We start from the raw sequence: 16448 nt of genomic DNA on the forward strand, positions 1-16448 counted from the left end.
CAGGGAAAATGTCGGAGGATTTGGGTAGGGGTTAGAAGTGGGAATAAGTTCTGTTTTCTCTCTAAATTCACTTTCACCTCCAAGATCCTAATCTCTACCATCCATCTACCTTCTTCTCCTTAACAGTTGTACCTTCCCCACTAAGCTACAGCCCCTACTATACAACTGGGGGAAATGGGCACAGCTCTCCAAAAGTACCAAACGCTCTTTTATACAACAACTTCTCAGACTCTTTTTCTAAAGTTTTTTAAGTTTCTGTTGTCCTTAAAGTATGGCCCAAACCATTTCATTTTAAAAGGTCCTTATCTCTGCTTTTCACTACACTCCTGATTCCATCCTTATCAAAACCAGGATATAATAAGTTGCATGGATGTATCCTGCCACAACAATAGTCAACTTTATCAGATATCCCTAGTAATAATTGTGTCATTTTTAATTGCATTATAATAGGTCAATACTAAAACTTCGAAACCTTCCGCCTGTGGCCACTTTTCAACACAGGCCCCAACAAGCAAACTAAACTCCATAAGAGCTCACTGAAATAACGCACAAAGCTATTCACAGTTATTTCAGATGTACCCTATATACATACACTGGGGTGGCATTACCTTCAACTGGAACAGTGAGTATTAGGTACTAGAACTAATTAATGCAATTAGTATAATTCATACTTGTCTACTTTTGAAAACAAGTTTCAGGGAGATTACAGTTGGTAGTAGAATTTTACACAGTACCCCATTGAGGGGGCGTGTCATGCTCCTCCCAAAGGGCGTGTCTAGTTCCATATATAGAGAGATTGTGAAAAGCGATTGTGAACGTGGCACCTAGAAGCGTGGGTGTGTACTGCTACATCTGAGAGGAATCTTTTAAAATTACTTATATACAAATGTAGATGAGCCCCAAAGCAGTTAGTAAGAGCTTCTATGCTTGGTAAAGTGCTAGGAAATGGTACTGATGATTCAATGTAAATGTAGCTCATTCCTTTATTTCCCCAAAAAATGTAACAGTGCAATGTGGGCTAGGTGTCATGAGGGAGATTGCTAGACTAATGAGGGAGAGAAGGAGATTGCTGCTATTTCAGGGAGTCTCCTGCAGAATGCAGGAGGGTAGGCAGCTATGGTATAATTATACTTGGCAACATTTTTCACCTGAGGACAAGTGCATGGGATGACACAGATCAATTTGTGCCACCTCCTCCACTGCGTGTCTGGGAGAATTAAAAAAATTATGGGATACACCGAGCGTCCCAGGAGAACAGTGCTTTTATATAGCAGTACTATGGACTATTTACAACTACAAAAGTGAGCATTTATTTTACAGATTGAAAAACACCTTAAGAGTAGAAAAGTTAACATATCCCTTTTTTTTTATAACTCCTTATACTTTTACCTGAATAAATGCACTTTTGCAACAATTGTCAAAATTGCATATTTTTGCAGGGATTGCAGCTGCTATTTGGCTCAGATCTGAGAGGGGACACTTTCCCTGTTCAAGTTACAGGTGTTATATAAATGTTTCTCCACCACTGGTTTACATAGGAACCCTTACAAACTTTTGCCTTGGGGCCTATAATATATCTGGACGTTGTAATGTGGTATATATGAACTGGAGGGAATGATACGGTTTTAAAATATGAACGGGGGAACTATAATGTGGCATACTATGAGGTGTTGGCACTACAGTGTGGCATAAAATGAATTGGGGGCACGGAATATCATAATGTAAATTGGTATGGAATGCAATTTTTCTTCTCACACATACAACTGTAAATCTATGGTTATTGTAGCTGGTTGAGGTAGCTTGCCTCAATACAGCACAATGAAATGACGGGTACTGAAACAATTCTACTGACAATACTGTAACCATGGTTTTTGTTGAAGAGAAAAATGTTTCCCTTAAAAAAGTGTTAAATATATTTGTTTCGAATTAAAATTTCCATGGAATCACTTACTTTTGTTTTTTACTTTTTTTTTTATAGAATATTTTGCCGTTACGAAGACATCGTGATGTTCAAAAATCTTGGAACATTGGGCTTGTACACAAACCTGATGTTTTCACAGTTGACTATCAGCCAACCGCACATGTGTTTAAGTTGTACTTGGCATGTGCAGCAATGGCCTGGATTGATTCACAGGGTGAGTGACAGGCAGGCACTGTTTGGGGGAAGTAACTGTGCATGGCAATCATCACACAGTAAGCTCTGTGACCTATGGAATATGCCCCTTGATATACTACCACAAAATGCTGCAAAACTTTGTGTCCTATAGACATTGATGGCTTTCCAAAGCAAGACTATGAAGCGGAAACGGAGTTTGGAGCAAAGCAAACAATTATAACGTAGCTTAATTTTTCCATTGCAATTTAGTTTGCACACACACCCCTGTCAAATCTAAAGCTATCTGCACATATTAAATTTGACCCAGCTGCTGTGCCATATGGTTTTTGCTCAGGTGCAAAGGTACTGTTTTATAAAAATGTTTGATCCCAACTCAGAATTAGCCCCTGTATATAAATGTAATTATGTGATCAGAACTTTAAGTTAGTGAGATCACATGTTCCTAATCCTATGGAGGTGACACTATACTACACATGTCGCTACACTGTCTAGAATTGCCACTTAAAACTACTATGGCTTTTCAGCTTGGAAGAACAGAAGTGATGCTCATCCATACTGCTGCTGGGTACACACCAGAACGATTTGGCCTCAATTCCCCCAATTTTGATACAATCTCGATAGTTTGTATGTAAATTGGGCATGTTTTATATCCGATTCCGATCCAATGCGCATCTCTGCTGGTCATTTGGTCATTTTGCAGATCCTACCTGCTGCAGTCAGGATTTGAAAATGATCCCTTCAACTGGGTACAGAATCGGATTGGATGAAGATCGTGAGCAGATCCTGTGCTCCAGCAGACCGTGCAACCACCGTATGGTCGTCTAACCATCTGCTCACAATCATGATCATTCTGGTGTGTATGATGGGATCAAAAGAGTCAAGGTACCCCTAAATTATATTTTAGGACACACTTGGTACACTAACCCAAAGGTTGCATACCTCTGAAGTGCACCCCAAAATACATTGGTGGCCCTTCAGTCTACTCTCTTGCATACAACCTCCTTCTAAGTTTAAGATGAAGGAAAAAGTTATGAGATTTTTTGGTACTTGTTTTGTTTCATGGCGACAAATGCGATTTGATGCGATTTTGTACCTGTTCATAACCCCACTATCCACTACGCATGGAGGTGACTTTACATAGTGTGGCGAGCGCAGCAAGTCACCGAGCCCGAAGCGTGGCAAGCCCCGCAAGGGGACGCAAATTACTTTACATGTATTCCGCGTCCCCTTGCGATATCTGCCGCCGTGAAACTAAACAAGTACCGTTTTTTTTTTTTCTTTAGATCTTTAACCAATGACCCTTTTCCATTTTGCCGCAAGCTCCCTTCACAGCTAGGATCTACTGTACTGGACATCCCCCTACCTGTATCCACATCACATCACATATACAAAGCAAACAGCTCCAGCTTAGTCCATAATAAAATGCTTCAACTTTATTATGCCGGCTGTATTAAGAAACACATTGTGAAAGATAAAAGTATGTGAATGCTGAATTTCCACCAGGCAAAAATGTTGGTACAGGGACTTCCTACGCCACTCAGGATTTGTGAAAGCTTCGGAAGATTGTGTAAATTCTTTTCCGTGGTTGGGTTAGTTGCAATACCTGAAGCCAATAGATTTGGAGAACTTTGCGCTCTCTTCACAGCTGTTAGTGTGACAGACATTGCAGCACGTTTGCGAGCACATCCACCGCTATCTGGAAGCACACAAAGTGATATTGATGCAAGCAGAACACAGACACAGCAAGCACATGCAATGCATACCACTGATACAATGTGGCATTTGTGTAAGAACAAGACGAGGCAAATAGACAGGTTCACTTGTACATTTTCATAATATATAACGTCATCGTTCTATTGGTCTGTTCTACACACTGCATACAAGTCACAGGATATAATCACACATTATATCATAAGCAGGAGATTCCAAAAACAGAGGGCTTCCAAAGTCCAACTTAACTGGGTGAGGTCAAGTAGGACACAGTGGGTACTATTCTGTTATCAAACTCCTCTCAAGAGATACACACATAAACTAAGTGACATAGGCATTATATAGTGCAAATATTTAATATTTAATAAATATTTAATACAGGTGTGACCTCATGGGAGTCCATTGTTTTGATAATGGAAATTGAATAGGACATGCACATTATCCTAGACCTCATACATGAAGGCACCAATTAGGACAAGTTTTATACAATAGTTTTACGGCATTTGACATACAGAAAAAACGTGATGTTTAGTGACTGAGTAAAATGTCATGCAACATGGATGTGCTGGTTTTATACAGATTATTCTGTTGCTGCCTGATCTGTTTAGCAGCGCCGCCATTTCCACATCTTTATGGTAAGTATAGATGTGGTATAGTCAGCAGAGAGTACAAGCACCAGTCTGCAGCAGAAAACATTAATAATGCTAGGTTTGCTTCAGATAAACAGACTGGGTAAATGTAAAATGAAATGGGGGGGTGGGTGGGATGTTCAATTAACTCATTCCTGCATCAAGAGGGACAAGCTGCCTTAGCAAAAGACATGTAAACACCAGCAATTGAAATTGGAACTCACCCCCTTTTGTGACTTTGGGGGGGGGGGGGGGGCATTCAATGTGTCGCCGCTATTTCCGACGGGGGAAATAGCGGCGGCTTTCTATTCAATGCTGTCTTTAGCGACAGCATTGAAGCGGGATCACGGCAGAACGGGCCCGACTTCAGAAGCTGGCGGGCCCGTTCTGCCGATAACGGGCGTGGATTGTCGCGATCCCGGCCGCAGATCGACAATCCACGGCCGTTTTCGCAGCCACGCCCCCTTCGTGCTGATCGGCAGGCGGACATTGAATCCCGTCTGTCGTTCAGCTGTCGGGCTGACCGCAAACGGGCAAGGATCACGGCTGTCGGCAGGGATCGACAGCCGTGATCTTAGATTGAATACCCCCCTTGGACTCATGCACTTTTGCAGCAAACAAAAATAAGGGAGTTTGCGGTTAGCAGAAGCACAGAGGCTAACTGAGTTCCCCCTTACATGTGTCCCACCAAAGGCAGAACTCTGGGAGGCAATGGAGTCATCTCTTGGTCCCAAGGGGGCACCTCTCATTCCCTGCAAGTTTTAATTAATTAGTTGAAAGTTGTCAACATCACTTCTGTAGCTGACTCCTCCCTCCTAGCAGGACCATAGATGTCGCACTCTCTTTATTTTAAACATAATATACGTTGAGCAGACCTGACTTTGTCCCATTGTAAGCAGTACCATGATGTCATGTATCCTGTCTCCTGTCTACCGGCTTGCATGCTGATAAGTATGTGGATGACTTGATCCTCTGTATTGGACTGTTTGTACTGCCAATGGATTTTTTCACGTTTTTCTTATAAAACAAATCTTTTTTCAAATTGGTGTGCTTGGCTCTAATTATCTATTCATTACCATCCATATATGGCCATGGCACCCTGAAGATGACCTCAGTGTAAGGTGTGCGGATCTTCCAATTGCCTATATATATATATATATATATATATATATATATATATATATATATATATGACAGACGCGGCTTTCTGGTTTATACCGGAAGCGGCGTTGTGACACTCCGGAATGACGGGGAACAGGTGAGTAGCGCTAATCTCTCTTTAACAGGTGAGCTTGGTCAGTACTAATGAAACACTATTGGTGACGCTATAAAAATGCGCACAGGGGTCCAGTCTAACATACTCTTGACGACGGCAACTCATGTGCCGAAACAGCTGTCAAGTATGACTGCCTTACAGTGATGTATCCACTCTACCCCTGAGATGTTAACTATGGATTACTGCCTTGTCTGATGCCTCACTGTTCATCCCTCTTTTTCGATCTATAAAAGACTATCTTTTTCATTGCAAATGGTGTGCCTGCCTCTAATTACCTGCCTAAACCTTTTTTATGGTTGAAGCACCCGCTCCTAGCTTCCTAAAGTGTGCAAACTTCCTCTACAAGATATTATATATATATATATATATATATATATATATATATATATATATATATATATATATATATATATATATAGTGGGGTTTTAGCATCAAACGGGTAGGCACAGGTGAGGATTTGGCACAGACTTAGACAGTGACATCACGGCTTGGGTCCAAAACAGGGCTTGCCTGAGTTTTTTTGCAGCACTCAGAGCAAGAAACTGAAAAACAGCCTTTACACTTCAGGCAAAACAGAAAATAAAACCTGCTCGTCTGAGCTCTAACTAAACAGAATAAACGTCCCTCTCTATACCAGGGCCACACTATGTGACACTGGACACACACAGCAGATATAGATCAAGTAATGCAGTACTTACAGCCTTGTCTCTCTCTAGCAGCAGCTTACTGCCTCCAACACCCAGGGAGAGAGAGAGAGAGCTCTATGGAGAGGGCTGACTCCTTTTTAAAGAATCAGGTGCTCTCCTGATTACCAGCCCAGGACAGAACACCCTTTGTAAGCCGGAGCTTACCACACAGATTGAAATAGCCTGCAGTCTATATGCCATAAGACAGGATTCTAGGGGAAAGGTACCTGCCGTCTATGACTTTCCCTGTCACTGTCTTACATACCCTCCCCCTCTGTTCGAACCTGTGGGGTCGGACACTGTCTGCCAACTGGCAGTATGTTCGGGATAGGGCATCGGCATTACCCTGAAGCCTTCCTGCTCGGTGTTCCACTGTAAATTTGAAATTTTGCAAATTGAGAAACCATCTCATGACCCTTGCATTTCTCTCTTTGGCTTGGTACATCCATGTAAGTGGGGAGTGGTCAGTGATTAATCTAAAGGAGCGTCCTAAGAGATAGTACTTTAGGGATTCAAGGGCCCACTTGATTGCTAAGCACTCCCGCTCGACTATACTGTAGTTTCTCTCCGCAGGTGTGAGCTTCCTGCTCAAATATGTTACCGGGTGTTCCTCTCCACCAACTTCTTGGGAGAGGACAGCACCTAGTCCCACATCAGAAGCATCAGTCTGTACGACAAACTCTTTTTTAAAATCTGGAGTGATCAGGACTGGTTGATCAAAAGGGCCACTTTTAATTCTTGGAATGCCCTTTCAGCCTCTGGGTTCCAGCTGACCATAACTGCCCTACCTCCTTTGGTAAGATCGGTTAGGGGCGCTGCCATGGTTGCAAACTGGGGAATGAACCTACGGTAATACCCCAGAATTCCCAAAAAAGCCCTGACTTGTTTTTTTGTCGAAGGACGAGGCCAGTCTTGGATAGCCTCCACTTTATTTATTTGAGGCTTTATTATACCTCTCCCGATAACATACCCCAGGTAACGTGCCTCCTCGAGGCCTAAAGTACACTTTTTTGGGTTCGCTGTCAACCCCGCCTCTCTGAGGGAATTCAACACCGCCTGGACTTTGGGTAAATGACTCTTCCAGTCATCACTAAAAATTATGATGTCGTCTAGATATGCCGAGGCATACTGACGATGGGGTTTAAGAACAATGTCCATTACCTTTGAAAAGTTGCTGGAGCCCCATGCAACCCAAAAGGCAAACAGAGATATTGAAACAGACCATCGGGGGTGACAAACGCTGTTTTCTCTTTGGCACTATCGGTAAGAGGTACTTGCCAGTAACCTTTAGTTAAGTCGAGGGTAGAGAAATATCTAGCATGACCAAGTCTTTCAATTAACTCATCAACTCTTGGCATTGGGTAGGCATCAAATTTTGATACCTCGTTCAGCTTCCGGAAGTCATTACAGAAGCGCAATGAGCCATCTGGTTTTGGAATTAACACAATCGGGCTTGACCACTCACTTTTAGACTCCTCGATAACTCCTAGGTCTAACATTTTCTGGACCTCCCCAGATATGGCCTGTCTACGCGCTTCTGGTACTCTATAGGGTTTTAAGCGTACCCGAACTCCAGGTTCGGTGACAATGTCATGTTTTATGGCTGTGGTGCGCCCTGGAAGTTCTGAGAACACATCATAATTCCTTTGTACTAACTCTTTAGTTTCCTGCTTCTGGGATTTGGACAGGGTCTCTGACACCCGCACCTCTGGGCTATCACTAGAGGGGGCACTTACAGCTGTCAGAGTCTCTCTGTCTTTCCAGGGTTTAATTAAGTTCACATGGTACAACTGTTCTGGCTTCCGTTTACCTGGTTGATACACTTTATAATTTACAGTTCCCACTTTTTTATCTACCCGATACAGTAGATCCTGGTTAATGGCCATATATGGGAACTCTTTGTCAGCATTGGGGTATTGGGGCTCACCATTTATGACTTTAGGATTTTCCCTAGCTTTTAATAAGGTGGGATCTCTAAGTTGAGCAGTCCCAAAATGATCACGTGACATCTCTAGCTCAGGCATGTCACACGCTTCTTCCTGCTCCTCAGCTTCACCTGCAAGAACAGCTAGGGGAAAACTGTCAGATTCAATAGTGGTCACCCCTACCGTTTGAACCTCAGTATCCTGATCAAAAGGCTCAGGACTAATCACAGGGCACACATTCTCATTATTAACATCATTTCTAGTGCAGTGTACATTCTTTTTCCACAAGTCCCAGAACAATGGGAAGTCTCTTCCCAGGATCACACTATGCATCAGGGTCTCTACCACGCCCACTTCATGGGACACAGTTCCACAAGTACTCTTTAGCTGGACTAAAGCTGTGGGATACTCCTTGGTGTCCCCATGTATGCACAAGACCCCTATGTAACGTCCTGTGAGTGTCCCAGGGTCTACCAAGCTGGCATGGATGAGAGTAACTAAACTCCCAGAGTCCAGTAGAGCCCTCCCGGGATAACCATCCACCTTTACATGACATATTTGCTGTCCAGTTTCTGACACAGTCTCAGCAGAGAAAACAGAACGTGCATATAAAGAGCTTCGCCTGGCTGTATCACACTCCATTGGCTCAGAAGTAAGGGGGCAATTGGCAGCAATATGCCCAGGTCCATGACAACGCCAACACTGTATGCGGCCCCAGTCTTTTTGCGACCCAGGTTTGGACCCTACTGTCCCTTGGGAACGCCTCTCCACTGTTTGTTCCCCATCTAGGCCACCTCCCTTTACAACATTATTCACCCCTCTAGTAAACGGAACAGTCTTACCAGATGATCCGGCCGCTTTGCTGTTCTTGAGGGTGGAATGTCCAGGAGGCACTTCTTGGATTAGATTTTCAGTAGCTCTGTACCTCTCAACCAAGTTGACAAGCCCCTTGGCATCATTAGGGTCGCCCTGACCGACCCAGCGCTGAACCTTTGGAGGTAAGGAACAACGATACTTGTCCAGCACGACTCTCTCCACGATCTGCGCTGGTGTAGACTCCTCTGGCTGTAGCCATTTCCTTACCAGGTGGACCAGGTCATACATTTGGGACCGCGCAGGTAACTGTTCAGAAAAAGTCCAGTTATGCACCTTCCGGGCACGCACACTCATGTTTACGCCTAAGCGAGCAAGTATCTCTCCCTTGAGTTTCGCGTAGACCTTAGCATCCTGCTCACTCAGATCAAAATACGCCTTTTGTGGTTCTCCAGTCTGCCCATTGATCCACGGGTAACTGTTCACGCTCTGCTACACGTTCAAACACCGCAAGAAAGGCCTCTACATCATCCGTGAGAGTCATCTTTTGCAGAGATTTCTGTACTGCAGCCCGTGTGGTTGGAAGCAAGGGTTGGGGTGTTTGCACACTCTGCGCCACACTCTTAGCCACATTCTGTATTTGCTCTTGTAATTGCAGATTAGTTTGCTGCTGTTCCTTTAAGGCTTGTCTGTTGGATTCAAGCAGCAAAACATTGGTTTCAGCCTGGGCACGCATGGCCTCCTCATGCACCTTTTGCTGATGTGCGTTGGCCTGCCGCTGCAGCTCATTTGCCTGCACCAAGTGTTTTAAAAGGTCCTCCATTTTAACAGTCTCCTGTTGCAGTGTTACAGCAGCCTTCAGCCAGGACATACAAGTATCAGCACACTCCAGACACTCACTTGTGGCTGGTTGCCTTTAGCAACAACTTCCAGCTTGCTGTAGCAAAAGTCCTATAGTTCGATGTATGTCTCTTTAAGTGAGATGCTTGCTCGCATTCTCCACCATATGTGGGGTTTTAGCATCAAACGGGTAGGCACAGGTGAGGATTTGGCACAGACTTAGACAGTGACATCACGGCTTGGGTCCAAAACAGGGCTTGCCTGAGTTTTTTTGCAGCACTCAGAGCAAGAAACTGAAAAACAGCCTTTACACTTCAGGCAAAACAGAAAATAAAACCTGCTCGTCTGAGCTCTAACTAAACAGAATAAACGTCCCTCTCTATACCAGGGCCACACTATGTGACACTGGACACACACAGCAGATATAGATCAAGTAATGCAGTACTTACAGCCTTGTCTCTCTCTAGCAGCAGCTTACTGCCTCCAACACCCAGGGAGAGAGAGAGAGAGCTCTATGGAGAGGGCTGACTCCTTTTTAAAGAATCAGGTGCTCTCCTGATTACCAGCCCAGGACAGAACACCCTTTGTAAGCCGGAGCTTACCACACAGATTGAAACAGCCTGCAGTCTATATGCCATAAGACAGGATTCTAGAGGAAAGGTACCTGCCGTCTATGACTTTCCCTGTCACTGTCTTACAATATACATATATATATATATATATATATATATATATATATATATATACACACACACACACACACACACACACACATATACACAAGGTGGGGGGCACCGATAGTTATCTTGCCTCCGGGCAACTGGGACTACCTTACGCCACTGTGTCCCACTGTATCTATGACTAGCCATGGATAGGCTGGAGATGGAAGCCCTTAGTCCTTGGTAGATTACAGACAGGATAATGCAGCCATTACACTTTACTCCAAGAGGTGTTCCAGCTATTAGTTTTCACGTTACTGCTCTTTATACAGGAAATTTGCATTAAAAAAACAAGAAATAAAAACAGCTACATAGAAGTATAGAAAACAAAAAGGACATTTCAAAACGACAATAGGAGAAAACATTATTACACACATTTCATGCCATGGGTGGCAAGCAAAGCATGCTGGGAGTTGTAATTTAACAGCTGTAGACTAGCAGACTGACCTGACTAGTCACAATTGAAGGATCAAATAATTGGACATGTGCATAGAGACCATCAAAGAAGCACGCTCTGTTAAACTGCGTATGTTAGTGTAGTCCTCGGTCAAATTGTAAAACCTGCATGAATTCTTAAAAATGAAGGAGAAATACCTTTTATAATGTGTGAATGTTTAGATGGGCCGATTCATGAACAGATTAGGGCCAGGAGAAGCGTAAACATGTAGTTTAGATACACACAGAAGGGGAAAAACTATTTCTGGCTGCACTTTTTGCCAATACAGTCCCCAACTTTTACTTCTTCTAGTCCCAATCTACAGCTGAATTACTATTCAGTAGTGATTTTGTGCAACTTGGGACATCCTAAGCTCAAAAAGCTACACTGACCATTTCATTGGATCTAAATGGGTCAAAATCTACTGACCCCCCAAAAAACATTTCCAGAATTTGTTGCTTCAAGCTGGTAGAAATGGTGGAAGTACTGTATAATCGCTCCATTTGTGGCGAATTCTGACCATACCATATAGCTTCAAGGTACTAGGCCACACAAGGCTATGTCTATATGTATGAGCACCTGTCAAAGGATAACTATTTTCTTTAAAAAAAAAGTTGTATAACATTAGAACAGTAACAATAACGACACAATGACAATGCTGGAATTAAAGCAAAATGAAACAGTCCAATGATATAAATCAGCCACACTTCAGTCCTGGCTTATTTAAATGAGGTTTTGAGGAATTTTTCCTTCACAAATTTTACAGCAGGCCTGGCACGTGTAGTTTATAAAGCTGGAGTCAATTTATTTGACACATAGACTGTTAAATAATGCTTTAAAAAATGTGATATTCAGTATTTTGTGAGCTTTAATTATGTGGTTAAAGGGAAAAGTAAAGTCCATGTATTGTCATCCTGTGGCTCTCAAATTGGGACTAGGGTTAACGGTTCCACAACAACTTGGGAACCCCACGGTGCCTAGTTTGTAATCCCTAATGGATCGGTCGGCTGATATAGAATATACAGGGTATCAGATACATACTGTATGGGTGTGCAGTTATGTTATCTTCTTGCCATTTGTCATTTGCAAATACCGCCTGTCATGGGTACATGCTATTTGCACTTGTTAATAAGTCATACCTGTATTCATCTTGATTTTGCAGGGTTAAATGGAAAGGACGTCAGTTTGGCTGTGGGAAAAGAAAAAGATTTTTATTTGTAAATTGTGTTTATGATCCCTACTAACATCATGCGGCAGCTCAATGGTTCTATGATCAGGGAATAAATATAACGGTAACAATCTACTGTGGCATCCGGAACATGAATTCTGACTTGCAGAACATTTTCCGTCGCATATTATTCCTCATTACTCTTACATCATGGTCAGATTTATATGTGGGATAATATGCTGCTTAGAAACATTCTTTACACTGAATATTCTACGAACATTGTTCTTATTTTTATATCAGATAGACCTACTTTACTGACACCAGACACATATATGGCAAAATACCCATCTTTATTTTTAATTTTTTTTTTGGGGGGGGGGGGAAATGAATGAAGGACAGTGATGACCGCAACAATAAATATGTCGGAGTTCATGTAATGTCCAAAGTCTGATCAGTGCAAGATTTGTCGTTTTTAGAGAATGTCGGTGTCCCTTCCATCATATACATTTTGATGAGCACATGACTATTCTGACCTATTAAACCACCGTATAATAGAGCATGTGGAGGGATAAAGGAAATAAAAGAGTTTCACTAGAAATCCCCAGAATTTTAGCAATCCCCATAGAACAAAGCTTTCCTCTATTAGACAGAAGATCAATGGAAACGTAGCCTATACCTAGAAACGTTTTGTAAAAAAAGGTCCCTTTAGACACAATTACAACTTTGTTGAAGCAAATTACCTTATTCAACATTTATTGAACTATAGTGTAGCTGTCAGACTATTCCCTAAGAAACCAAGAAGACATACTGTTTATACTGCTTACAGTATGAAGGGTAAGTGGTGTGTGCTGTAAGAATGATACAGTACAGATGGAGCCCATCTCATGCTGGCAATAGAATCGCCAGCCCCCGCCAGCCTCCAGGACCTGCCATCCATCAGAAGAGGGCGCGCGTGCTCGAGACGCTCACGCGCCCCGTTCCAACGGAGCTCGCTGGTGGTATTTTAAACTCTGCTACATATCTCCCTAAAGGTGCCCATACACTTACGATATGGCCCTTTTCCACATGATTTCGTCCTATCGGGCCAATAAATTGTGTGAAATATATATACATATCGTATGTGACTACTGTTTCCGATCCGTGGTCCTGTGCGCATTGCCACTGTTGGATCTCGCATCCACGGCTAGGATCACATACAATATGTATGCAAAAGGACCGCATACCATGTGGGGGCTGCATGTGATACCTTAATGGAATGTATGGGGGCTTTACACTGAAATGTGTAATGCAATGTGTATTTGGTGATTTATTATCCGTCCATGACCAAGTGCAAATTACAATCTATAATATTTTATATTCATACACTGGGGATAAAGGGGGTTAGACTTCACACGTAGCGATTTAGGGGCATTTTCTAATTGATCTCACTAGATTGCTTAGAAAAAGCCTCTACATCGCTCTATGTGTATGGCATTGCAATAGCGATGGCTGGCCCGTGTGTCGCTATCACCCCAGCGATTCATATATCTTTAACTTATTATACTTTACATATATATAACCATCTTTATATTGTGCTTGCCCTTTTGTAACTAACAAAATCTATTCACAAGCAGCTACATACACTCCAAAGTGAACAAGGTCAGGGGACACACAGTATAGCTAGGGTTAAATAGGTGAATAGCAAATACACATATGTTGCATGGCGAGACATTAATTGCAACCTCATCGAGCACTGGCTCCAGCTCGCATTCAAATTATACTACGATCATTTTATTTCAAGACGTTTAAAATAAATGTGTGCACACATGGCGCGCTCTGGCCACGCAGACGCGCCAATGATATCTAGTAAAATTCCTGGCATTCAAGTTGAAACTCATTTATACGCAGCTCACATATTTTAAACTGCCGAACACTAAAGCGAATCCAATCATTTCTGTTCTGTTTTGATAAAGATACTTTGATTTCAACTTCAGCCAAGCAAAAGAGCTACAAATTATTATTGAGGACGCCACAATCCTGGAGTGTTTGCTGGCTGCCAGTGGAGACGGCACTGGTGATATTCTTTCAGACAATGTAACTTAACCAGTGGTGGCATCTGTGGAAAGAAAGCCCATGGAGGCTGACACTGCTCCAATTCTTCCCGTGTGTCAGGATGATTTCTTGCATGTGATGGTGGGACAGGCTGCTTATTCTCTAACCGCACCACTAGTAAATAAAATGGAACAATAGACTAAATATATTGGTCAGCAATAAAAAAAAAAAGAAACAAGAATTATAACTTTACTAGTGACTGAAACTTGGGCTTAGTGCTTATGCATTGCTGTAATAATTAGGAGTTAATGATTTTCTAATCCTATAGTAAGAAATGCTAATGCTGCTCATTACCTCTATGGGGGGAATTCAAGTGTTTTGCGCACTAGGTTGAGGCTGATGGTGCAATTCAGATGATGCTCCGTTTGGGCGAGTACAGCTTCCAGCGCTGACATTACTGTTTGTTTGTTTGATCCGGGCCGGTTATTAGTAATAATGATATTACACTTTGTTTTATTACTCTCTTACGGATACAATAGTAGAATTTTGTAAACCACGCGAATACCTTCTACATCGGCCTCCTACAGCTCATTAGTGTACAGCTCTGCTGCTCATAAAGCTGGGTACACATTGGATGACACCGCAAACAAAATGTCATGAGGATTTCCCTTGAACTACCTGAAACTCCCTGGCAAACGACATACTGTAGTGTATACACACTGGCCATACTGCTCAATAGCCCCATTCAGGGGCCACAGGCTGTCATTGACCATATAATCAGGACAGAACTGCATGTACAGAGGGGGTTGTTAACTACCTCAGGGCTGCCGACCCACCTGGAGTGTCCAGGAGGATCCTGAAAATCGGGTCCTCCTCCCGGCCCCCCCCGGAAAGCTGGGCAACCTTCCGGAATCTGGGGGACCCCCACGCCACCCCCCGCTTGCGGCGTCTTTCCAAATACCTTTGGATTTAAATGCGGTAATCTGCGGGTCTCAGCGGAGGAGGGGGCGGGGCTAAAATGTCCACAAATCGGGTCTCCACGGAGATCCGTAAATTGTGTGTGTGGGGGGGGGGGGTTCACATCCTGGAGGAGGGGCTTAATGGTGTAAAGCTCAAGCCCCGCCCCCTGAACGGCAGCTGGAAGTCTCCTCTCTGGGCTTCTCCCGGAGAGGAGACAGAAAAAGTCGGCAACCCTGAACTACCTACAGGAGTGCTTATCGTTAACAATATAGTAGTGCGTACACACTAGCCGAAAGTCTAGCAAAAATTGTCTATTGTGTACCCAGCTTTAGGATGGGTCTAAAGATTAGCACACAGGGTAAGAACACCATAAACAAAGGGTGTTATTAAGACCTGATCCCTGCTGTGGGAAATTAGCTGTCCTTTTGCATATAATGTATCATACGCGACCCCAGTCATGGCTGGGAAATCTGACAAATCCTGGACATTGCCCAGACAGTGTGAAATCCCACCCTGTGCAGGTCTGCGTATGACTTGAGATAACATCACTGATTGGTGGCCAGTTGCAAAACACGCAGCTCACTCACCATCAAATGATTTCCCCAGTTTGAGCAAGTGTGCGTCACTCTGACCCTTCCACAGCTCTGTGACAGAATCAGGCTGATCGCGGCCAGAGCGGACATCACACACGCTCCCTGGAAACACCTGGATACGCATGCATTTTTCCTGACACTTCCCAAAAACGTCTGCTTACCACCTATAAACGGCGACTTCCTGACAATTAAACTGTGGTCAGATTGCAAATTAAAAAAAAAAATCACTGATTTTTGTTGCTGTTTGGCATCAGGCATTGCATGCATAATCTATACCTTCCAACTGTCCCGCTTACCACGGGAACGTCCCGCCCGGGGCCGCCATTGTCCCGCGGTGGGGGGGACAGTTGGGAGCCCCCCAGCCTGCCAAGAATAGACGCTGTGCGCATGCGCACAGCGTCTATTCAGCGCCGACGAATGGCGAAAACGGGGGCGTGACCAGAGGTCGCGCGAATGTCCCGACCTCCCAACTACAAAAGTTGGGAGGTATGTAATCGATCACCTTGCGAAATCACACAACAGCAGTCAGGGCTGAATAACCCCCA

General features: G+C 43.4%; 1 protein-coding gene across 19 annotated transcripts in view; it reads right to left on the reverse strand.

Moving 5' to 3' along the window:
* Window positions 1–16448, reverse strand: part of SORBS2 (sorbin and SH3 domain containing 2) — a 289436-nt gene that overhangs the window by 122252 nt on the left and 150736 nt on the right. For 8 of the 19 annotated variants that reach the window (XM_083168988.1, XM_083169015.1, XM_083168968.1 and 5 more), the window contains 2 exons: window positions 12291–12340; window positions 3720–3812 (listed from right to left, as the gene is read on the reverse strand). In XM_083168988.1, coding sequence (XP_083025114.1) covers window positions 3720–3812; window positions 12291–12300 — 103 coding nt within the window. In that variant the 5' untranslated portion in view covers window positions 12301–12340. Of the gene's footprint in view, window positions 1–3719; window positions 3813–11162; window positions 11288–12290; window positions 12341–16448 lie in introns of all 19 variants that reach the window. The other 11 variants (XM_083169075.1, XM_083169032.1, XM_083169067.1 and 8 more) reach the window with 3 other exon arrangements.

The sequence above is a fragment of the Crinia signifera genome, chromosome 1 (assembly GCF_055691185.1).
Source record: "Crinia signifera chromosome 1, ASM5569118v1, whole genome shotgun sequence".
NCBI lineage: Eukaryota > Metazoa > Chordata > Amphibia > Anura > Myobatrachidae > Crinia > Crinia signifera.